This window comes from Temnothorax curvispinosus, unplaced genomic scaffold (assembly GCF_003070985.1).
Source record: "Temnothorax curvispinosus isolate PA1 unplaced genomic scaffold, ASM307098v1 QBEX01018554.1, whole genome shotgun sequence".
In the NCBI taxonomy this organism is placed as follows: domain Eukaryota; kingdom Metazoa; phylum Arthropoda; class Insecta; order Hymenoptera; family Formicidae; genus Temnothorax; species Temnothorax curvispinosus.
Window position 1 is genome coordinate 92752 of NW_020228334.1, and position 22855 is coordinate 115606.

General features: G+C 39.5%; 6 protein-coding genes across 9 annotated transcripts in view; 2 read left to right on the top strand and 4 right to left on the bottom strand.

Moving 5' to 3' along the window:
- The first annotated feature begins 111 nt into the window (after window positions 1-111).
- Window positions 112-3161, top strand: LOC112468500 (protein ecdysoneless). Its single transcript, XM_025037702.1, has 5 exons — window positions 112-618; window positions 703-1196; window positions 1285-1792; window positions 1925-2120; window positions 2226-3161. The coding sequence occupies exons 1-5, from the start codon at window positions 345-347 to the stop codon at window positions 2650-2652; spliced, it is 1899 nt and encodes a 632-aa protein (XP_024893470.1). The 5' UTR covers window positions 112-344; the 3' UTR covers window positions 2653-3161.
- On the bottom strand, window positions 2789-5568 carry LOC112468501 (tether containing UBX domain for GLUT4). Of its 2 annotated transcripts, none has more exons than XM_025037703.1 (7): window positions 5392-5568; window positions 5213-5268; window positions 4865-5114; window positions 4280-4726; window positions 3847-4204; window positions 3573-3738; window positions 2789-3499 (listed from the first exon to the last, which is right to left on the bottom strand). In XM_025037703.1, exons 1-7 carry the CDS (start codon window positions 5476-5478, stop codon window positions 3334-3336), a joined length of 1530 nt encoding a protein of 509 aa, XP_024893471.1. In that variant the 5' UTR covers window positions 5479-5568; the 3' UTR covers window positions 2789-3333. The 2 variants fall into 2 exon arrangements, with proteins under 2 accessions (XP_024893471.1, XP_024893472.1); XM_025037704.1 differs by having other exon boundaries at window positions 5351-5443.
- A 391-nt stretch (window positions 5569-5959) lies between these two features.
- LOC112468502 (N-alpha-acetyltransferase 60) lies at window positions 5960-8476 on the top strand. The gene is made up of 2 exons (XM_025037705.1): window positions 5960-6657; window positions 7139-8476. Exons 1-2 carry the CDS (start codon window positions 6282-6284, stop codon window positions 7714-7716), a joined length of 954 nt encoding a protein of 317 aa, XP_024893473.1. The 5' UTR covers window positions 5960-6281; the 3' UTR covers window positions 7717-8476.
- Window positions 8477-9289: 813 nt separating this feature from the next.
- Window positions 9290-14014, bottom strand: LOC112468520 (cap-specific mRNA (nucleoside-2'-O-)-methyltransferase 1-like). 2 transcript variants are annotated; one of them, XM_025037735.1, is made up of 5 exons: window positions 13853-14014; window positions 13577-13649; window positions 11411-13490; window positions 10710-10999; window positions 9290-10341 (listed from the first exon to the last, which is right to left on the bottom strand). In XM_025037735.1, exons 3-5 carry the CDS (start codon window positions 13348-13350, stop codon window positions 10304-10306), a joined length of 2268 nt encoding a protein of 755 aa, XP_024893503.1. In that variant the 5' UTR covers window positions 13351-13490; window positions 13577-13649; window positions 13853-14014; the 3' UTR covers window positions 9290-10303. The 2 variants fall into 2 exon arrangements, with proteins under 2 accessions (XP_024893503.1, XP_024893502.1); XM_025037734.1 differs by having other exon boundaries at window positions 10499-10999.
- A 1720-nt stretch (window positions 14015-15734) lies between these two features.
- Window positions 15735-18452, bottom strand: LOC112468504 (zinc finger CCCH domain-containing protein 15 homolog). The gene is made up of 7 exons (XM_025037708.1): window positions 18272-18452; window positions 17894-18101; window positions 17561-17802; window positions 17254-17457; window positions 16992-17166; window positions 16715-16909; window positions 15735-16437 (listed from the first exon to the last, which is right to left on the bottom strand). Exons 1-7 carry the CDS (start codon window positions 18341-18343, stop codon window positions 16328-16330), a joined length of 1206 nt encoding a protein of 401 aa, XP_024893476.1. The 5' UTR covers window positions 18344-18452; the 3' UTR covers window positions 15735-16327.
- Window positions 18453-21442: 2990 nt separating this feature from the next.
- The window catches only part of LOC112468512 (tyrosine-protein phosphatase non-receptor type 9-like), a 2111-nt gene continuing 698 nt past the window's right edge, over window positions 21443-22855 (bottom strand). Inside the window, exons 2-5 of one of the 2 annotated variants that reach the window (XM_025037721.1) lie at window positions 22577-22640; window positions 22285-22435; window positions 21997-22204; window positions 21443-21882 (exon numbers count right to left, since the gene is read on the bottom strand). In XM_025037721.1, coding sequence (XP_024893489.1) covers window positions 21728-21882; window positions 21997-22204; window positions 22285-22435; window positions 22577-22587 — 525 coding nt within the window. In that variant the 5' untranslated portion in view covers window positions 22588-22640 and the 3' untranslated portion in view covers window positions 21443-21727. Of the gene's footprint in view, window positions 21883-21996; window positions 22205-22284; window positions 22544-22576; window positions 22641-22855 lie in introns of those variants that run through there. The other variant, XM_025037720.1, reaches the window with a different exon arrangement.

Sequence of the window (22855 nt, forward strand, 5' to 3'; positions counted from 1 at the left end):
TGAATGATTAAGCACGGAGGTTAGGTAAGCGGGTCGCGGTTAGGTTAGGTCAGGGTTAGACTCGCGCGTCACAGAGCGCGTGCCTACTGCCCGCGGCTGCGTCGATTCGACGGCGGCAGTCGCCTCTGTGAGGTTATGGTCCGCGCCTTAATAATGCAGTAAACAACTTCAGTCACGCTTTTTATCGGTCTATGCGGTCATCCACGAGGAACGCCCATGGCAGGCGAGCCGCCGTGAGGCAATCGCGCGACTGCTCCGAGCCCGAGCCGATCTGGTGAACGCGGTGACGTATAAGCGCGCGCGCGCTCGACGGAGGGAATTCGCGGTCTTCGCGGGGATTTCAGATGCGACGTCAGAAAATGGCAAATGCGATGCTCACGAGCAAGACCAAAGAGGAGGATATCATGGAATGTTTCCTCTATCCCAAGTTCTGCTACGCGGCCGAGCCGGACGCGGTGACGGAGGCCCGGCTGAGCGAGGAGGTCGCCAAGTACAATGAGGAAATCGCCCCGTTTGTCGCCGATCACATCTGGCACAGTGACAGCTTAACATTCCGTCCTAGAACCAAGCAGGCGATGCTGCTGAACCGAACCCTCGAGGGATCGGCGGTGGAGGAAGGTGAATAGTTTATTTCAACTTGTTGCAGCTGTAGTTCCTTGATAAACAATCAACAATAATCGATAATCGATCAACTTTTGCTAGATTATCATACCTTGCCCCATATCTATGCGAGTCTGCGTTTCGACGAGGATATAGGCGACGAGTGGCTGACGGTGTTCCTGATATTTAGGCTCACCAAAGTCTTTGACGGATTGATCGCAAGAGTAGTGGACTCTGACGGAGAGTTTCTACTGATAGAAGCCGCTAATGTCCTGCCGCTCTGGGCCAGTCCCGAAACGTGCCAGGACAGAGTGTTCATTCATAACGGTGATATTCATGTTATTAGAGAGAGGGGAACGTCGTTTCCCAATTTACTAAATAATATAAATGGCAAGCCACATATCTCTAAGATGTCCGAGAAGGTACAGCTTGTGTTGCAAAAGCGACTCGGCATCTATCCCGATGAGATTCGGAAGAGGAAGCACAAGGCGAGGGCGTACCTTCCAGAGAAGGCGGCCTCTATACTTCGTCTAGAACCAAGACTTATATCTTCAGTGATTAGAACTATCTGCCATTCGGATCCATTTGAACGAAAAGTACAATTGAATTGATTTAATCTTTTTTTATGTGTATAATCGATTTTATATGTATATTATACCTGTTAATACTACCGTATATTTATAGGTTTGTCGCGCCATGAGGTATTTCCCTCCCGAGCAACGAACAATGGTCAATGTTAAAATGACCAAGTGTTTGTACGCGATGGCGAAGCACTGTCGTTATACCGGTGATCCAAAAACAGGTTGGAACATCCCACCTGCGACTTGCTCAAAATACAATGCTCATGTTCTCGGAGTTAAAATAGCATGCGGTTTAGAGATGCTAGTAGCTCGAGCCAATGAGGAACGTAGAAAACGTATCAAAGAACAGTCGGACGTTCCCGACGACGGTGAAAAGTTAAAGCTGAACGAACCAGCTTTCAACGCTTACCTAGCTCGTTTAGAGGCGAACGGTTACTTTAGAGATCTGTTGGAAGGTAGTCAGGAACGTGATAAGCTGCTGTCCACAGCGAAAGAGTATTTCTTGAAGCATGCGACTTTATTTGATAATCTAACGAATTTGTACGAAAGCGATGCTCAAAAAGTTTTAGAAGCATGGGAGAACATACAGACGAATGACATTGAAATGCATGGTAATTTGTTATTTACATATTTAATTACTATTTACATATTAAATTCAAATTACTATTTTTAAAAAGTAGTATACAAATGATTTTCTCAAACCGTTGTACATTTAGCTATAATTGAGTATTTTCTATACGCAGCTCAAGATGAGACTATGTTGAGCCCCGCGGATACCGATAGTTGGTTAAATGTGGACCCGGCGCAATTAGAAGTGTATTTAAACCAACAGTGGGGCAACGTTAATAAAAAATTGGATCAAGAACCTTTAAGTCTTCGAGAAAAAGTGCAAACGTTTCTCAACCAAACCAGCGACGTTGATGGCGTGCATTTCTTAGAGTATGATTTTTATCTGTCAGAATAGACAATTCTGGAGGAACATAATTAACTATGATTTATTCGTAAAACGTAGTGAAGGGAGATAATCGTCAATTTCATTTACAGAGAGCAATCGATGGACAATGATATGCAAGACGCGGAGGATGGCGCGCGAATAGACTTCGACGCGGACGTATTCGATAGTACGTTAAGAGGCATTCTAGACTTAGTCGTTCCGGGAGGAGAGGGTGAGTTCGATGGTAGCTCGGAGGGATCGCTGGGTGGCGATGACGAGGATAAGGGCGGCGATATGGACAAGTACATGCGGCTGTTAGACTCGCAGCTGCAGTCGCAGATGGTAAAAGACGAGAATTCGGTAGCGGATGACGATAATAATAGCGCGGATCCCGTAGAGGCAAGTTTGCGAGAAAGTATCGAAGCCGAGGCCGGCGGCTCCGGCCCGGCCGGAAACATAATCGGTGGTCCCGTGCGAAGGCTCATGCATCTGCAGTTGCAATCGCCTACGACGGTACCGCCCGACTTACAAAGTTAATGGCACTACATAGTAGATGATTAACATAGTCGATTCACGTTAAAATTCGTAAACATTATTACAACCTTCGCTTCATTCTGCAAAGTACATTAAGCATTTGCCATTTCAACCAAGGAGAAAAGACAATGGACTAAAATCTCATTGCTATCCAAATTATTATTACACATTTATTACTTAAAATATATACTTAATGTTATCGATCAAAGCACCTTTATCACGAAGTTAGTACCATTGATACATATTTCACAATTGTACTTTTCATCACACTCGGCTATATCACTGTTTTTCATACAAATTATATATATATAATCTGTATATATATATATATATATATATATATACAGATATAACATTTAAGATGTTATTACCGCGGCCATAGAGTTAGATAGTAAGAATCCTATTTGTATATGTACCATTTTATTTTCACTTTTGTAACTAATTTTACTAAGCATCAGAGTCTTATGTGTAAAGCTTTGTACATTTCAATTAGAATAATGAGAGACACGGACGTTTGTTGTGTACAGATTTTATATTTTATTAAGATTTGTTGGAGGAATACGTATGACGACACATATGTATACGCGTTCGTGCTCGCGTATACATGGATCTTCATAAGAATCCCGTATGGCATGTTTATATTAAAATTTAACGAATCACCTTTCGGTGCTATTAGGTAATCGATTATTTGAATGTCTGTTTGAACCATTTTGGTGTCTTGTTTTGATTCTGAGATGATGATGATGATTTACCGCTACCACTCGGTCCTGGAGTGACATGATTACTCTCGACAACTGTGCCTCTATTACTTCCAGTAGTTGGATCTTGTTCTTTCCGCATCGTAGCAGTCCTGTAGATGAGGTATATAAAAAAAATTTAGCGAGACAATCTCTACATCGAGCGACGCAATCAGTATACTTTACCTAGATTTCACGGCTTCGATACCAGCGGCTCTAGGATCTGTCAATTTTGCTTTTACACTCGACTTTAGCAACGATTGTCCAGAATAGTAAATGATAGCAGAGGGAACAAGATTTTCGTCTATCAGTCGTGCGTCGGAGTTTAAGATATGTCTTGGTGGGCTAGTATCTGGCAAGAAAAAAAGGAGTAATGAAATTTTATCAATAACAAGAACCAATACATGTTCGCCTTTGCATAAAAAAATGAATGTGATGATTGCATGTCGTTCACACTCACAGATAGTGAATTCGCAATCCGGATCGTCCAAGTAGTTTTTGATGAAGTTCTTAACAGTTTGGATAGTCTCCAGCGGTCCGAATAAACCCTGAAGAACGAACTGATCGGGAAATTGTACGCGAATCACGGTGCGACGATACTTGTTCAATCGGTCCAGAATGTGCTTGTCCCGATCCAGCTGACGCTGCGTCTCCGTCAGAAGCGGAGCGTCCTCGAGCTGCTCTCTACGACGCTTGGCATCTCGCAAAAGTGCCTTCGCGTCGTGCAGATCAAGATCGAAGAAGCTGTCCGGCAATTCGTCCCTCGGCAGCGCTTGAGTCCCGGCTTGATTGAACACCAGAGCGTTTCTTTCCCCTAACTGTAACACGTGATCCTCGATAAGTAAATCCGTCACGCGAATGCGATTGCACACGTATGCACAATTACACCTTACAAACTTAATTTCATACGCGTTTTCCTCGACTTTTGCGCATGTTCCTGCAATACGCTGATCCTCACGGTTGGACGCAATGGTTGGACTTTCTCTTATCTCAGATATATTTCTCTCTTGTTTCTCGTTACTGAACGCATTTACTTCATCTTTCGTATCCATTTTTACATCTTCTTCCGACTTTTTTTGATTTTCTATTTTCGACACACCTTTCGATAAATTAACATCATTCTTATTACAATGTAGCGTGGACGATGGTAGCCTTTGGTGATCTTTATCGCTTGTCGAATCATCTACCGTTGCGGCTGTCTTTGGAAGCAAAGGAGTAGATACGTGTGCCTGAGTTTTTAACTGTTCGTGGTCACGATACATCAGTCTCAATATTGCCTTTCCACTGTTGAGACCCAGCGACTTCAACGTCGTTTTCTCTAACGCTTCTCTGCCGCATACCTGTAGGAAAAGATTCCACATGTGACCTTCAGTCCTTCATTCGCACGCTTATGCGTCATACACGTAATTACGTATCGCGTCAACGTCAGTTTCTACATTGCGCGCAGGTATACCGTACATATACACATATATACGTACTTCACGATGCATGTAGATCAACACAGCTCTCTCAAGGTCGGCGTCGGGATACATATCCATCAATGCCCGAGCCAGCGTCGTGTCGGGCGGAAACTCGCGCAACGTTCTCTCCCCGTCCTCCGGTTGAATGCCGATCGTGACGTTCGACGCCGAGCGCACCCTCGTACAGGCCACCATCTCCAGCTGAACGTTATTTGGCAAACCGGCGAAGCGGAATATCGTGTTAGGATCTAATATCTGACGATTGTGTCTGTAAACAGTAGCGAGCGATCGATGTATGTAATGTACGGCGTATTACGGAAATTATATCATTGTTGGAAAGTCCAAGTCTCCGAGTGTCGTGCTCACTTAATGTCATAGTCGTCGGCGTTGTAGCCCTGCTTCTGGCATACCTCCTCCAGAACCTGCAAGAGAATCCATCCGTTTGAAGACCCGCGTCGAGAAAAACGCTCTCGGGTTACTTTTTCCGGTTTCAATTGAACTTACACGAACACGCGAACGTCGCGTTAAATCCCCATCGAACTCACCTGCAGGATCGTCGTGTTAATCGTAACCCTCACGTTCTGCCGGCGACCGTTCGGCGCGAGGACGACGACGGTCTTGTTTGCCGCCATGGTGATCAGCGAAACTTGGAAGAGCCGCCGTGTCGCCGTGCGTGCGTGTGTGTGTGTGTGTGGCCACTGTGGAGCGAAGTGTGGCTCGGCCGTCAACAGCTGATTCGGAGCAACTCGCTCGCGCAGACACTCCACACGTGACCACCGCGAGGTCGCTTAAAGCCCCGTGTTCATCGACGATAAAAGAAAAAGAGACGCGAAAGGGATTCGATCGAAAAGAGATTTGTTTTATCGTGAAGACAGTCGCTTTTTCACGTGCTCTAATTTTTTCTGGATCGTTTCACGATTTGAGACTGTCAGAAACAGCTGTATTTGTTGATCGACTACTCCTCCCCGGACTCCGGAGTCCCGGTTGACAAGCCTTTATTGGCGCTTGCGCGCGATTCGGATCGCGCCGTACGTTGGCAAGAGTCCAGGGGAGCCTCGGAGGAGCTTCGTGTGGCCGACCTGCACGTGTCCGCAGGCAGAGGGTCGTTTACTCGGGGGCGGGGGGAGCCGGGAGGCGCGGAGAAACAACGAACGCGTGTCATCACACACGGCCTGCCCGCGTCCGTCCGTCGCGCTCGCGCGGCGGCATTGCGTGCACCGACAATAAAAGGCGAACGGAGGAGGACTACTTGGGAAGAGGCAGAAGATATTTGCCTCCGCGTCGCAGCTGCCGTGTGTTTACTACGAGTGACGGACCGGAGCGACGAGCGACGCGTCGCCGTCGCCGCCTGACGTCTCTCATCGCCACCGTTCGACTCGCAGCGACGCACAAATGACGAGCCGAGACGAGGTGAGACCAGGCGAGTCGCGGCGCGATGGTCGTGCCCTTTAACCGGTATCTGCCGGTGATCCTGCCGGAGATCGACGACAGCGAGCCCGGCGGCGCCGTCGCCGCGAGCGACGTCGGGCTGCCCGACGTCAAGCAGCGCGCCCCGTACACCGCGGATGAGACCGTCGCGAGGAACTGCTCGATCAGCACCACCACCACCACCATCGGCGGCGGTAGCGGCAGCGGCGGCGGCGGCGGTGGCGGCCCGACGAAGACCACCTCCGCGACGACGCCGGCGGTCACGGTGACGACATCGGCGGTCACGGTGCCGTTGTGCGTCCTGGGTGAGGTGCAACTGCGTTTCCTCTGCCCCGATGACCTGGAGGAGGTGCGCTCCCTCTGCCAAGACTGGTTCCCCATAGGTGAGAGCTGGAGTCTAAGCTGCCAGCGTTAGCATAATTCTCATGTCTTTCCCTTTGTCTGATGAAGATGTAAATAATTGGGGAAAGATGAGAAGAAAGATACGCTTTTGTACCTGAGGAGAAAGAGTTTGTCATATCAAGACAATACAGAAACTACACAAAATACACATATTTCAAGTTTCAAAATAAACGTTGTGAGCAAATCTTTAGATTAGTATCGTAGTAAAGAGATATATGTGAGTCTATTAATATTTAATGCTTTTCAATTGCTGAGATATAGTGTCGTTAAATTTTAAAATTGAATTATTCATAGTATCTCATAGAAACATGTATATCTTCTTTTATTAAAAACATATCAAGCGGGATTTTTTCTATTTGTACATTCCAATTTGCTATAAATCAATAATATAATACAAAATGTTACTTTTAAACTTTAAACTATTAATAAAATAGAACTAATGATTAATTTCTATCTGCACAGATTATCCAAATTCATGGTACGAAGACATCACGAGCTCGTCGAGGTTTTACGCACTCGCAGCGGTATACGGTGGAGTAATAATAGGGCTGATCGTCGCGGAGATAAAGCCTTACGCCAGGTTGAACAAGGAGGATCGCGGCATCTTATGCTCCAGCCTGGGAAAGAATTGTCTAGTGGGTTATATACTCAGTTTAGGGGTACGTCGCGCGTATAGGAGAAACGGCATAGCCTCGTTGCTACTGGAACAGCTACTCGCCCACGTCACCGCACCCGAACGTTCCTCCGTAAAGGCAGTCTTCCTACACGTGCTCTCCAGCAACGCTCCCGCTATATTGTTTTATCAGAGGTGTCACTTTCGGTTGCACAGTTTCCTTCCATATTATTACTCGATCCGGGGAAAGTGTAAGGACGGTTTTACATATGTTCTTTACGTTAACGGCGGACACGCGCCCTGGGGCATCTGGGACTGGGTTCGTCACTTGGCCGGCGCGATGACCAACCTCGTGCCGTGCAGGGTACCACGATGGATTTGGCAACGTCTCTTATGGGCAACCACCATTCTTTCTTACCACAGATGATACATTTTGTGATTTATTATGTTCCATTATATATTTATTTTCCTCTTTTGGATTCTAGAGATGTTATAAAGCGTGTAAAGTGCCATAAGTTGGTTGACGTTATGACAGGTTCAAGTAGATAGCCATGGTATGGCCATATGATTTTATTATTACGTAGTCCTGTTACTAATGGAAAGATAGAAATGGACATTGGATCTACAATCAATTTATGTAACGCGAACAAATATTCAAAGTTGTCTAAAGTTTGGGCAGCAAGGCTTCAGAGTATCCTAGCACAACTTCTGTTACCAAGGATTGCTAGTTGTTAAATACATACCGTTATAATACTATTGTAATAGTATTATTATAGTTCGTATGTAACTGCCAAAAATAATTAAGTTGAAATAATTTTGCATATTAGTATCTAATGTATCTTCCATCGTTTCTAAAGATTATAATATTAAATCATTGTTAATTTTAACGAAGGCACAAAATTTAAGATAATTAAATTTCGCTATTTTTTTATTAAAAAATCGTGTATTATAATTTTATCTAATTAAGACATATATGGAAAATTTATAAGATTTTGAATCTTCAAGTTTCTGCTGTCATAGAAATTTGGAGACCGAAAATCCTAGAGCAAATTTTGATCTTTGATTTAAAAAAGACTGCATCGTTACGATTCATACTTTGTATACCTCTGCTGCCATCGACTGTATTATATATGTATAAATGTACATATTTTGTATATTAAATAAATACTTAATATATTAACATGAAATAATGAGAGTAAAAATGGTGATTTATCCTGATTGATTATTTTGAACTTCAGTGGAATGTATTTATATATACCAGGGAAATTGCTTGAAAAAACGCGCAAAAAAAGCATAATTAGCTATATACAGTTGCGATACTGCGTCAACATTTTTTTAATACGTGCATTCTACTATGCATTTTACCGCATGCGTATAATAGACATTGTGATAACAGATATCTTATGAGTAAAAATCTATTAGTAGTTTTTAAAAATAGTTATACAATTCTGAATATTACGTATAATTTTCATATAATTCTCTAAGTACTTTCTTAACCTTTAGAGCGCCGGCATTTGATGAGCTTTAATCCTCTTAGAAAGTCCTCAAATTGTTGTGCTTATATCTTATATATGTATAACATATACAAAGTTCCGATCATACGCAGAGCCTATATTTAGGCTTTCCGGCGGTTTAAAGGTTAAAATAAGTATTTTTTATTATAAGGAATTGTTATTCAAGAAAAAATATAATGTTTGTGCAAGTTAATAATTTTATGCGAACCTTAATATACTATTTTATATACAGTTAGGATCGTTTTTAATATAACGTACATTTATATGTTGTGTATATACATATAATTTCGCACACGTATTTATATTTCACGTTCTTACATTCAGTCCTTTTTTCCCTTAATATTTACACGAAAAGTAATTATTCTAATACGTGTAAAAAAATAAGATTTTTATTTAAAGCAATTCGTGAAAACAAATATTATGCACTTTTCTAAGTATATACACATACGTTTTGTGCAAATTTTTCACAAATGTTTTTGAGGAAGATATAAATACATTTTTACAATTACAAATATAGTTAGATTACTGAATTTACGCAAAAACGTTGTGCATAGTCTATATCTATATATATTTCCATTATAGATATAGATATAGATCTATATCTATATATATTTCCATTTTACGCGTTTATTGTTTATATATTGTTGAATTGTTTGCTATCTAAATTACTAAAATTGATCAAAATCGAATGGATATATACTTGAATCAATTTATATAAAATTATGTAAATTAGTTATTAGCATGTGTTATATGAAATCTTCCTGATCTTTTGCAGTGTCCTAATTTACATTGAAATGTCGTTCAAGCACCAATAAGCGATATGTATTTAGTAATTGTGTAAGAATCCTCTTTCGTTTAATGACTAGAAACGTCTGATTAGTCACAGTAGACAATAGGTGCTTTCCATTTACATCAAAACTCAGCTAATTCTCACTTATGACGTCGTTCTATCCTTTTTGGGAATTAATAAATAATAAAGACAGAATGACATCACAAGTGAGAATTATCTGAGTTTTGATGCAAATGGAAAGCAACTGATGACAAGTTTCTGTGATTATCGGACTAATGTCAATTCAATTCAATTTAATGGCGCAACAGTCCGAGTCGGACTTACGTCTCTCCCCCAAAGTCGTGTGCTTGTTGTGCGCAAGGTAGAGGGAGTTTCTTCTAGGCAAGGGATATTCCTGATGGGTTGCCATTCTATCGAGGAGGAGAGACAAGGGATACAATTTTTTGATTTTGCTTCTACTAGGACTGGATTCGAATCTGAGATCTTTGGTTTAGCAGACCAGTGCGCTGTCTGCTACGCCACGCTTGCTCTCATCGGACTAATGTATTTTTTTTTTAATAAAAAAATTGACTTAGACACTTGTCCAAATAATTGTATTATAGTTTACGTAAATTATAGTTGGACGCGAAATAATTTCATGAATAATAATTTCATAAATAATAATAAAATAAAATATAGGCATTAGATTGATGGAAACTTCGCTTTCGCTTTCATCTTTCACAAGTAATCCATAAGCGCACGGACAGAGCTGAAAATAATACCGTAAAATTAATTATATAGAATTAATTATATAGATTTATTCGGTTTAATTTTTTGTATTGTCAAAAATTTTGACGATTTATATATACAAACTATATACACACACAAATGTAACTTTACAGTATGTACAACGAATATATACGCACATTTGTACTATAAGCTAAGTACGCTTCGATGAATTTAGCATTTGAGAAAAAACATCCATAGTCAATGTAGATTCATTCGGCCAATTCCAGACAACTCGTTCTTTAAACGCTTGAACGAAACTTGCCTCGGCTTCAGCCGGCCTGTTGTTCGCTTTATCTCGAACTTCATACTCGGTTTGTCGGGTAATTAAATTATAAACATAAAATTCACCGGTTCTTCGGCTAATGTGACGTGCCCATGGAGACGCAATACTTCGCAGGAACATCACACTGTTAAACGCTGCGTATACAGGTTCGTTCGCATCAGTCTCGTCGTCATATTCCAGAGGACTCTTTGCGAACCCGTATGCGAGGGGCAGCTTCAGCGCGCGGCGTTGTGTGACTTGTAATTTTTTCTGTATATCTGGCTTTAGCAGGAACCTATCTTTAGCACGAATGCAAATGCAATCGTTCGGGACTGGCTTCCATAGCGCGTCGCAAAACTTTTTCGTGAGTTCGTACCTGAAATATTAAATATTACTCATTAAAATATTAGTTATAAGTAGCACATGATTATTCACAGTAATCCTTTTGAATTTATATTCATATATTTAAGATTAAATCAATCTACTCGACGATATGCTATAATTATATCTTTAACAGATATTTACATTTGCTATAGTTTAATTACAAGGACTATACAAACTTTGCAATATTATTCGTTAATACGCGTATATTGTGGAGAAACCATTATGTTGCATGTTACTTTCAATTTGATCTGTATTTAATTAATTTACATATTTTTAAGTAATGTATGCATAAGGATATACCAATAAGAATATACTAATATATTACAATATCAATATAAATCGTATTACTAATATTTTACAATTTTGTACTATATTTGACGAAGCAAAAGAAAGATGTATTTACCTATGGGATATGTACAGCTTGCTTATATCTTCTCCACCGAGCATATAAGCATCCAAAATGTGTAACGCGCGTGTCTTCGAGATAAACTTTCCATTCCACTTTGCTTCGTATACCAGTTCAGCGTATACAAGTGTGTTGGACGGTAATTCGATCTTTGCGTCTCCTACCGATTCCCATTTGCCTTTTGCGTATCGGTATACTTTTCTTCTTCCTAGACCTAAGTAAAACGTTGCTATTTTGTCTTCCTCGATGTTTGGGCCTGTACCGCACGGCATGCAATACCAGTCATACGGTTCGCCTGTTTTTAATAGCGTACTGTGTATGTTGTCGTTCTTCAATTTCGTTGCGTCGCAACCGAGTAACGTTATGGAGCCACTCAATATCTCCTGTGCCTTGTCTTGCGGCTTTGTCATTGGGGGCCTTACTCTAGTTTTGTCCGGCAAGTTCCAATACTTGAGGCACTCCTTCCGCATGTCCGCTTGCTTACGCTCAATTAATGTCGGATCTTCGCAAAATGCCGCGATTTTTAGAAGATTTACTATCTGCTTCCTTCCCAAAATATCATTGGAATTTCTCAGGTATCCGACAAACTCCGTGTCCGCTTCTATTACGTCGAGGGGTACCAGTTCAATTACGTCGTTGTTCTCGTCGTTCATTGAAAGCAAACGATTGACGTGAGAGAGATAATCGATCGTCGCTTGTGTATCAATTTTTTTCCTCTTACATATTAAGTAACGTTCCGAATTAGCTGGCCTGGAGGTATTGGGCTTGAAAATGGAAATACTGTCAAAACACTTGTACATCAGATAGACAAGCCCAGCGCTAAAAGGCGTAAACAAATCGAACAGCTTTGTAACAAAATGTCCTCCTGGTCTCACTATCATCAGTGCCACTAGGCACTGACATAGATATAATTGCTTCGATAGAATCTCCTGTATATTTTCTCGACCCTCCACCGAGAATCCTCCGTCCGACATCATAAAATGTACGCCTTTACCATTGGTATGCTTCATCACCAGCAATCTAAAGTCCTCTTGATTCTGCGCGTCGAATACATCACCGTTGTCTTTGGCGCCGTAGAACGGATGGAAAGTCTCGCACGGGCCAGCAAAGAACTCGTCCAGCGTAAAGTCATTTTCGTTCTTCAAGGTAAATCCAAATCCTTTGGCGTGCCACTTCTTCCGAGAGAGAACGTATTCGCTGAAGCCACCCGGACCGGCGCACACATCCGCGAAGTACAGCAGCTCGTTCGGATCCAAGCTCTTCGGATCCGTAAACATGAATTCGCATGCTCTGTCTATGTTCGCCATTTTGACAGCGGCGCGATTCAGAAAATTGACAGTGCGTATCGTTTCGTACGGATTTGAACGAGTTCTCGCTTTACGCATCTCCACTTTGTCCAATTTGTCAAATATGGTTTTAGAATTTATAATCTGCCTGAGAATCTCCGGATTGCAAAACATGGTCTCGTCGTCTATACTGAACTTTTTCGGCCCCAACTTCATCCATTCCCACAGATCCTCGGCTAGGGGCGTACCGGAACGTACGTTTCGCAACCAGTCGATATCTTCTATAGCCTTTACCTCTTCTTCTTCGGGATTCCACTTGAGACTCGCTTCCTTGAGACCTGGCACAAGATGCCCAAATCCTCTTCGACCGTGTTGCGTAACTGCTTCTACTGGGTCTACGCGACCCTGATCATCCTTTCCAAGACCTTTACCCGGCTTGTATCCCATTTTTTTCATCATCTGCTGCACCTTCTGGGATACATTACTTTCATTGCCATCGACATTTGCGTCATCTGATGCTTCATTTTCTTCGATATACTCTTCTCCCAAAGGTACGTCAGTGCTGAACGCTTCTCCGCTGTTCAATTTCATCCTTTTATTCGGCTGTTCGCAAAAAACGTCGAAGAGCCCGTTCTGCTTTTCATACTCCATATTGTCTAATTTCGTGAAATCGACAAGCAAATAGCCAAAGTGATTCAAAAGATTATATTTATACTCGGAATCTTTATTGTAATTTAACTGCGATGTTTCCGATTAAACAGTATCATCAGAACTTATACTGATGTCAGTACCTAAAAGACAACAATTCAGTTATAAAATCTGCTTTTGGAATTAAATATATAAAAAGGAAAAAGACAAAAAAAGTGAAGATACGTACCATCTACGTCGTCCATAGACATCTAACGTCTTCAAAACATAAATGTTTTCTAACCAAGTTCTCTTTTCCTAACCTATAAAGTAAAAATCGTTTATTAGAAATAACTATTAAAGGAAATAATAATATAAAAATAATCACACGTATAATTTTACATTTCAGTCAAATATATGAATTATGCAGTGAAAAGATACACTTTGTAGCGGCAAAAAAAAAAGATTGAAAATTGTGAAATAAAGCTTACATATGTCTGTTTAAAAGCATTTTTAATAAACGTACATTTTGATGGTATATGTGCCTGCTGAGATATAAACAATAACAAAATCTATCGCGATTTGTTATTTGGCTGCAATTTTTATTCACACTGCTAATATCTTTTTCTTTTATAATAATATCCCTTCGTTTCAAATCACAATAAGTACTACAAAACAGTACAGCCGAAGTCACGGTAATTACTAATTACCATCAGGGCCTACAAACTCTTGAGATGAAATTTCATGGGCAGTGAAAAGCAGCAGCAGATCGTACTGATTGGCTAAAATAAAGAAGTTCTAGAAACTCGAGAACTTCTCTATTTTGTAGCCAATCAGTACGATCTAAAGCCCGGTGTCCACGATGCAAGAACTGTGTCCAAGTTTCAATTTAAGCCAATCAACTTGCAGCTCTTACAGAAAAGTAGCAGTTTTATTGGCTCAAACCGAAACTTGGACACAGTTCTTGCATCGTGGACACCGGGCTTTAGGCCGGTAACTTACGATAATTCCTTCGCGTAAACGGGATTTTGTAGTAACTTACGATAATTTACTCCACGTAAACGAGTGATATATCGTAAGTTACTACAGAAGTAACGCTCGCGTAAACGTAGTATATGATTGGTAAATTTCTTACGACTCACGACTTACGACAGTTACGACATCCATTGTAGACCGTTCTAAGGCCCGGTCTACAATGAATGTCGAAAGTCGGAGTCGTAAGAAATTGACCAATCACAGTTCATTATTTTTCGACCGCAAGGAGAATAATAGATTGTGATTGGTTAATTTCTTACGACTCCGACTTCCGACATCCATTGTAGACCGGGCCTAACGCGACACGCGACATGCGACACGCGATATACATTTGGTCTGTTCTTTACAGCTGAACTGGCTGCACGCTGCACTAGTTCAGAATTCATCCTTTTCCTTCCAATGTGGTGTAAAAAAGATAAACTCTGAACTAGTGCATCCAGTTCAGCTGCAAAGAACAGACCTATAAATAAGCTGTATCGGCGAAGCTTTACGCTCATTGGATATCGCGTGTCGCTGGTCTGCAGCCGGTAAAGATCGTAGGTGCAATAAGTTAGAGTGAAACAAAATATACTTATCTCACTCTAACTTATTGCACTAGTGCACACCAGTTCAGGAAGTTCTACGAAAAAGAACAAACCTATATAATAATTAGTATTTTACTGTTATTTTTTAATAATTTATTATATATATAGCCATAATCATATTTATATATATATAAACTATTGAATTAAATTCATTTTTATATTTTAATGAACTGCATACTCAGGTAGCATTAATGTCTAAAAGACATCATAAAGATGTCTTTAAGATGCCAGAAATCTTAAATGTCTTTATGATGTCTTTTAGACATTAATTGCTACCTGGGTAGGTACTAAAGTGATTTGAATAATGTTCTTGAAAAGCGTCCGATAATTAGACCGAAAATGGCGGATGTCCAAATCCATGAGGAGCTCTAGAATCTAAATTTTTCTATATTTATTTATAAAGCTCTTTGTAATGTAAAAATGGATTTTATAATATACTGAGACTACATTTTTAAGCTAATTTTCCTCTCAAGTAATATATACTTATTCAATATATATTTTAATATAGTTTGTGTAAATATATTAATAAATTGTAACTATTATAATTTATAAAAATTCTTGATATTGTTATAAGATTGAGTTAGATTAAACACTAACGATTCAAAATTGTGGCATCCAATTTTGAAATCTGTACTTTTTAAATATATTTCCAGACAGGGATAATTTACGATATTGACTTAAACTCGTTTAAATAAATGCGTTAATTCCAGATGATACATCACGACTATTGTAAGGAAAATCCTTTGACAGTTCTACAGTCTCTGCTGTGGAGACTGAAAAAAAATTATAGTTTTATAAAAATATTTTCATAAAAGTATATTTGAATATAGAATATATGTTGTGCTATCAGTATTTTGGTGTCTTCCTATTATTCCTATCATTTTGATGTATTGTATTCGGACAACTTTTTGACTAGATTGCATATTTCATTTTTTTTCTCACGTTCCTGGCGGCTAGAAATTTTAATTAGAGAAAAAAGGGGGGAGAGAAGTCTTCGTATAATAATTGTGTATCGGACGTAAATGCCATCATATGTCGATATTACAAAAATAATGTACATGATTTAATGTTTAACATTAAGCATCCTGATATTCGTAGGTAATCATCGGATAAACTTGACATTATAAAAAGACAAACTTGATTTTAATCGGAGACAGTGATGGTGTCGAGTTCTGGTGTATCACTTGTTTGCGCGACGTCAAGTTTCTGTATACATGCTCAAGTACACAAATACAATATTTATGTAAATACGATGCGATATATACAATATACAAATGCATCACACTTGAGGCTTAATGGTTATCCGAGTGATACGTATTTAAAAGAATAAAACACAAGGCAGAGGGACAGTGGTGAGGAGAGTCACGATCGGGACATCTGGCTTACTCCTCCAAGTCCAGGTCCCCCAATTCTTCCTCCAAACCCTCCAGGTCCTCCTCCACGAAAAGATTTTCGTTAATAGCTACGGCAACAGCACCCTCGTCCACGGTTACTGCAATAGAAATCGTGTTAATTATCGAACGACGTAGCATAATAATTAATACGTTTATTGTCCGCATTTAATAAGCGTAAATTCTTATATTCAGAGAGATATTATTTATAGTTATATACAATTCATAGAGATTTATATATTAATCCGTAAGTGTATTAATATAAATCTAAGATAATCTGAATCACTTATACGCTTCTGAATTTTAAGTATTCTATTAGCGGACTATAAGCGTGTTAACGTTAAATGATGTAATTGATGTAGTAAAAATTGATGTAACCTGTAGTATCTTTATTGTTATCGGTGGCATTGCTGGCCTTTAACCGATCCTCAGCTGCCACTGTGATACCGTTAATATCGATTTCACTAGCTTCAAAAGCAAGACGATCCGTATCAAGTTCTCTATACTGTACATCTTCAAAATCATCTTCTTCACGAGCATAACTAGATATTGCTTCATCTCCTTCATCGATACCTGTAACATTTATTATCAGTATATACTAATTAAATAATAAATTCTATGAGAAATTTTAGTGAGTTGTAACACGAGATCTTACCATCTCCTGCTGCAAGCTCTGGATTGAAGTAAAACATTTCTCTTCCTGATATACCGACTTGACGTCCAGCTTTATAATCGCTCCTCTTTTTCTCCTCATCCTTGATCGCCTGCTCCTGTTTCTCTTTCAACTTTCTTTTCTTCCAAGCCAAAAATGTCTCTAGTGTTATCTTGGTCTGTTAAAAATATTTGTTACGTGGAAAATGTAATCAACATTGTGGTGTCAAAAATTTATATATATTTCATGTACAGTGTTTTCGTACCTGATTAGGTCCCAAATTGGCCCTTTCCGTTTCTATTAGATCCTCCAAGGAGATTTCATCCTTCTTGTCCTCCTTTTTCTTATCTTTCTTCAAGACAAATCCAGGAGGTAAAGCATGCCTGTAGATACATTTTTGACCAGACGGACATTCCCAGAACCAACCATATTTTGATTTCTCTACTGCTTCTAAGAAGTGTTTGCATATCTAGTGAAAAAAGCGTCTTATTTCATTAATTCTCGTTACTTGAGTAAAAGCTTGAATGATTTTCTCGATCAGATTATTATAAATATTAATTTATACAGCTTACAATGTCGGTAGTTGGACGATTGCCACCACCATGTTTCTTTTCCACAACCTCTTTCAGTTTATCCTCGTCCCACTTATCCATCGTATCCCCCTCCTTATCATCGTCATCTCTCATATCACAATATAAAGATCGCTTCTCAGCTTTCCGCTCGATGCTCAAATCATGCGAGAATTTACACTTATCTCCTTTTGTACATTGTCCCTGTTTAAAAAACGCGCACACGACAGACTTGGGGTCTATGCCTGCAGAAATTGTTTCGTCACAGTAGTATTTTCTTACTTAAAGATTATCCGTTATTTAATAGCTTCTGACTATCGTGGATGCACTCGATACCTTTTTCTATCTTTTGCGTTTGAACGGGCTTAAAAATAAGAGCTAGTTCCTTCTGTTCCTTCAGCTTCTTCTCCTTCTCCAACTTCTTGGCATTGGGATCATCGAGTTTGCGAGGATTTACGCCGCCCGATTTTACCTGCTTTTCCACTTGCTGAATAAACTTTTGTTGCTTGGCACCTTTCTTGTTTTTTATACCGAAAGTCTTGTCCTTAAAGCAGAAAGAAGGTTCAGATCTTAGAGAAGTCACGCTTCGTACGTGAGCACGCGTTGATAAATAATGTGGCATAAATTGATCAGTATCCACATAGTTCATTTAGGAAACATGTGGAATCACAAAGGTTTTAATTATAGGCAAAGAGTGTCTTACATCTCGCGTACCTCAATAACCTTTTCCTTCTTCTTTTGCTCCGTTTTCTTGCTCGGCGCCGCCGGCACCTTTTTCGGTGGCATTCTGTCAACTCGAGCACCTCACCTCGGTGACAGAAAACGCCTAAAACCCACCGAGAAATTTCAATGATAACTCCACTCTCCTCCGAATCCACCGTACTGAAACCAGAGACCAGACTTCACCAGACGCAATCACCACGTTTTATTTTGGATCGAGATGACAAACTTCGCGCGATGAAATTTCCTAGAAATGGAAAATTAATGAGGTTCTTCACTAACTTTTGCTCTCGCACAGGGGTGCGTTCGAAAACTTTACTCGAGTGGACATCGCGTCGTTCTATCTTTGTTAGGTACTAAAAATTGAAAAAGGACAGAATGACACTGGTGTGCACCCGAGTGAAGTTTTTGAACGCAGCCCAGGGAAGCCACTGTGCCTGGTAGCTAACGGCGCAAATTTCAAAGCAGCGAAAGAATAAAAAAGAATTGTGATAATAATGAGTGGCAAAGTAGTCTGTAGAAAAATTAAAAAAAGAGCTCCGTTCTCGGAGAGCAAAAGTAACGGGGAAAAAGAAGGATTTACAAGATCGATAAAATAGATCGTCAATATAGGTTATTATGGCTGCGGTTCACTTGACGCTACAAATGCTTCGAAGCATTCCTCTTCTCTTTTCTTTCAATAGAAAGAAGGAGAAGAAGAACGCTCCAAAGAATTTGTAGCGTCAAGTGGACCGCAGCCTATGTCTAATATACTCTTTACCCGGCAAACCAAATTGTAACAGAGTTATTTCAGTTAATGAATGCAAACAAACATTATTGATTGACATACACTCATAATATTTTTATTACAATACTGATTTTTCCCATATGGCTTGACCATGGCAGTTGGCAATGGCAGTACTTGGAAGAATATAGAGATACGAAATTTTCGGAGACTTCTACCGACTATGGGCCGGTCTCACAGTCTCCGATTAAGGGGATCCTAAAGTGAAGGCTGAACTTCTTCGACGTCGGTAATGTCAACATTTCTAATTCTGTTTTCTTGTCATATATTTATATCTGTCCTTGTCTAACGAGAGGCATCTGTCTTTGTTCGATTACTGCGCCATCTCTTGCCACACGCAATATTGCTTATCCTGTCAACCTGAATGTGCTTTTGCACATATAAAAGTTATATAAAGTAATCTTTTTTTCTAGGTTTTCAATCTTAGATCTAATTGCACGATATTGTTCTTAAATGTTGTCCCTAGGTCATGCCGGTCTAATTTTATGGATATTTATCGTGGAATTTTTGTACAAAGCAAATATTGTCGTTACGTACACCAAAAATTAACAAAAATATTAATTTTTTTTTGTTTTTGATATAAATTTGACCACCATGACCTAGATTTTGATGCGTACTTTAATTCTAGACAAGAATTTTGCATTTCTATAAAGTCAATTAAAAGATTAGTGCTAAGAAAAAAAGCCGGTATTACAGACGGCTTTAGGATCCCCTTAACGTGATTCTCCGATTAAACTCACTCTTCGTCTCTTTCTAGGGGGATAGTTAGAAAGAGATGCAGAGTGAGTTTAATCGGAGAATCACGTTAATCGGAGACTGTGAGACCGGCCCTATTACAATGCTTTATAATACTAATAGCCCACGATAAAGTTCGTAATTCATCAAACATCGAGCGACAGGTGCAAGAAGATTCGTCTCACTTACGTCGCAGCTTCCTTGCAGAGGTCTCGCACACATTCAACGGATAAACGATTCGAGTACTTATTGGATACGAGTAACACAGATCGGACACAACGTTTTTAACATATATCCAAGGTTACACGTACACACTTATAAACTTCGTAATAATCATAATCGAAAAGGAATCAAAAGATTTCGAAAGCAGCACTATTTGAAACTTTGCGTGCTTCTTGATCATATTATCGGGATGAACATCGCACAGAACCAAAGACACGCATCTCGCAATACCTTGGAAGTATGACACATATCTGAAGAATAATTATGTCATATACTGCGTTTAGGGCCAAAGCACATATAACAGTCGTAGTCGTGGACGTAAGTAACGCACAAGCTTTGGCGTATCCTGATCTGTCAGGTCGAGGACTACGACCGTCGTATATCGCTACGCCATGTTATGTGCTTTGACCCTTACGCGAGCGTTACTTCTGTAGTAACTTACGTTTACGCGGAGTAAATTATCGTAAGTTACTACAGAAGTAACGCTCGCGTAAACGTAGTAATAGTTACATACAAAATTAATTTGTATTTAAATCGCACATCGTCTAGAATGTTATAACGCGTCTAAACTGTTTTTGGTATTCCGTCAATTGCGTCTTTTTCTTAATTATTATTAAATTGTAGTATCCGTTGAAGGTAAAATTTACATATAGTCATCGTGTGTTGAGATTTTTTTTTATATCTATAAGATTTTAAAATGTCTTCAAACGTTTGATGCTTGCAAGTATACACGATTTTTAATCGTTACGATTTTTATAATGAAGCGTATATGTATATATATATATATATATATATATATATATGTATAACTATACATATACTTATATGTATATGTGTGTTTATAAACATATATTTATATGCATACATATAGTTATCGGATAAACTCGAAATTTATTCGACTAAAGTAAAGGCTTAATTTCATTTTTAAAGCCTTGTACTTGTTAGGCTTCGTCATTTTTAGTCGCGTCGGAAATTATTTAATCTACATGATCCCTGATTATTAATCCCTGTAAAACGGAATTTTTCACGCACAATTGTATATATAACCAAATTTTACGTAAATTAAAAAATTTCGGTTTTCTAAACTTGTGCAGCAGATAATCTTTGGTTACCCAAAAACATCTATCAATATGTTGGTTACTTTCTAAAATAATCTACATTTCCGTAAGGCAGAAGCCGTTTTATCGTATGTTATAATACTTCTAAATCTCAAAATCTTAAATACGTGTGGCTATATCATGGCCACTGTCAAACCACATCTATAATAATGTTTGTGCAAGATTCTTATACTAGTAAAATATTTATCTTTGATCAGTGCCTTTTGATGCATCTTTACATAAAATTTGCCAGAGCACGAATAACAGGAATGTGTAATATTCTCTGTTCGCTTACTTGACATTGAAAAAGAAAGACCAATTTCCGGCTTCATAAGAAATAAATTTTATAATTTAAGACTGACGTAATAGCGAGAAGTTCAATCATTACATCAATGGATACGATAGCAAAAAATAACTTTCAGTCGTTTAAGGTAGAAATAGGCTATTTTAAGGATAGTATATATATACGCATACACAGGAACAACATCAATCCGGTACATGATAGAACTCGTTATACTCTCTTAGTCAGAATCCTCTTCGATTGGTGGAGGTAACATGGAGAGATGCTGCGCACTGAGCATCCCTTTGGAAAGTACGTATTCCGCCAAAGCACTATGGCACAAGACGACCAAGACGTACTGATCTGGCATTTGAATACTGTAGGCTGTAGGCCCTCTGTGCTCGGATCTTCTCGACAGTTCCTCGTATGTCTACGGTTTTAGTGTCCTCTAGTCGCGATATGCAAATGTCCAAGATGCAAAATGTGCCTGGAAAACCGCCAATTTAATGTATATCTCATGCCTTAAAATTTGCACGTCTCGAAAAAGAACAGCGCTGGCAACTATAAATTATAATTTTCGTTGCAAGAAGCTTCTCTCTACCTGTTCTTCCGATGCCAGCGCTGCAATGTACAATTATAGGTGGTTCTCGAGGATGTCCGACCCATGTGTCTCCTCTGCTAGCGAGTAATTTGCTCTGCTGTTGCCTGACTAAGGACAAGAACTGTAGTAAAGCTTTAGCCGATTGAGGAACACCGTAATCTGGCCACACTGTGTAACGCATATGGCAAACCTCCCTCGTCTCACCAGTCTGAAATAAGACGAATGGAACATGAAGAAACGATAACATTTTTAATAATGAAGGAAAAAGAAATGTGTCAAAGTACATACCTTATTGTTTGTAAGGAGAAGCATGGATACTGTGTAATCTGGATTTGTATCGACTTCGAGGGTGGTCACGATGAAGCCACCCGATTGTACTTCATCACCTGGTTCCGGACCCCAATACTGTGCGCATTTTGTACGCCCTCTTTCCACCACTCTGAAACAAGGACAATACATTTATGTGAAACTATGAAGTTATGTATAAAGTTTCCAACACAAAATATGAAAATTGTTCAAAACTTCATATCATGCTAGATGTGGTCAAATTTTCTAAGAGTGCACAAGTAAAATAATTTACCTCGTAGTCATGATGACGCGACTAACGTTTGCTATTTAAATGATCGAAATTTCCAATTCCTGTCCTGAAAAAAAAAACGTATTTGAATTTTAGATAAGGATGTTCCCCATTTTATCAACTATCGACAATCCAATGACAAAGTTCGTCACTGGATTGCCGATAGTTCATCAAATGGCGAACATCCTTATCGGTAAATGTTATCGGAGAGAGAGAGAAAGAGAGAAAGAGAGAAAGAGAGAGAGAGAGAGAGAGAGAGAGAGAGAGAGAGAGAGAGAGAGA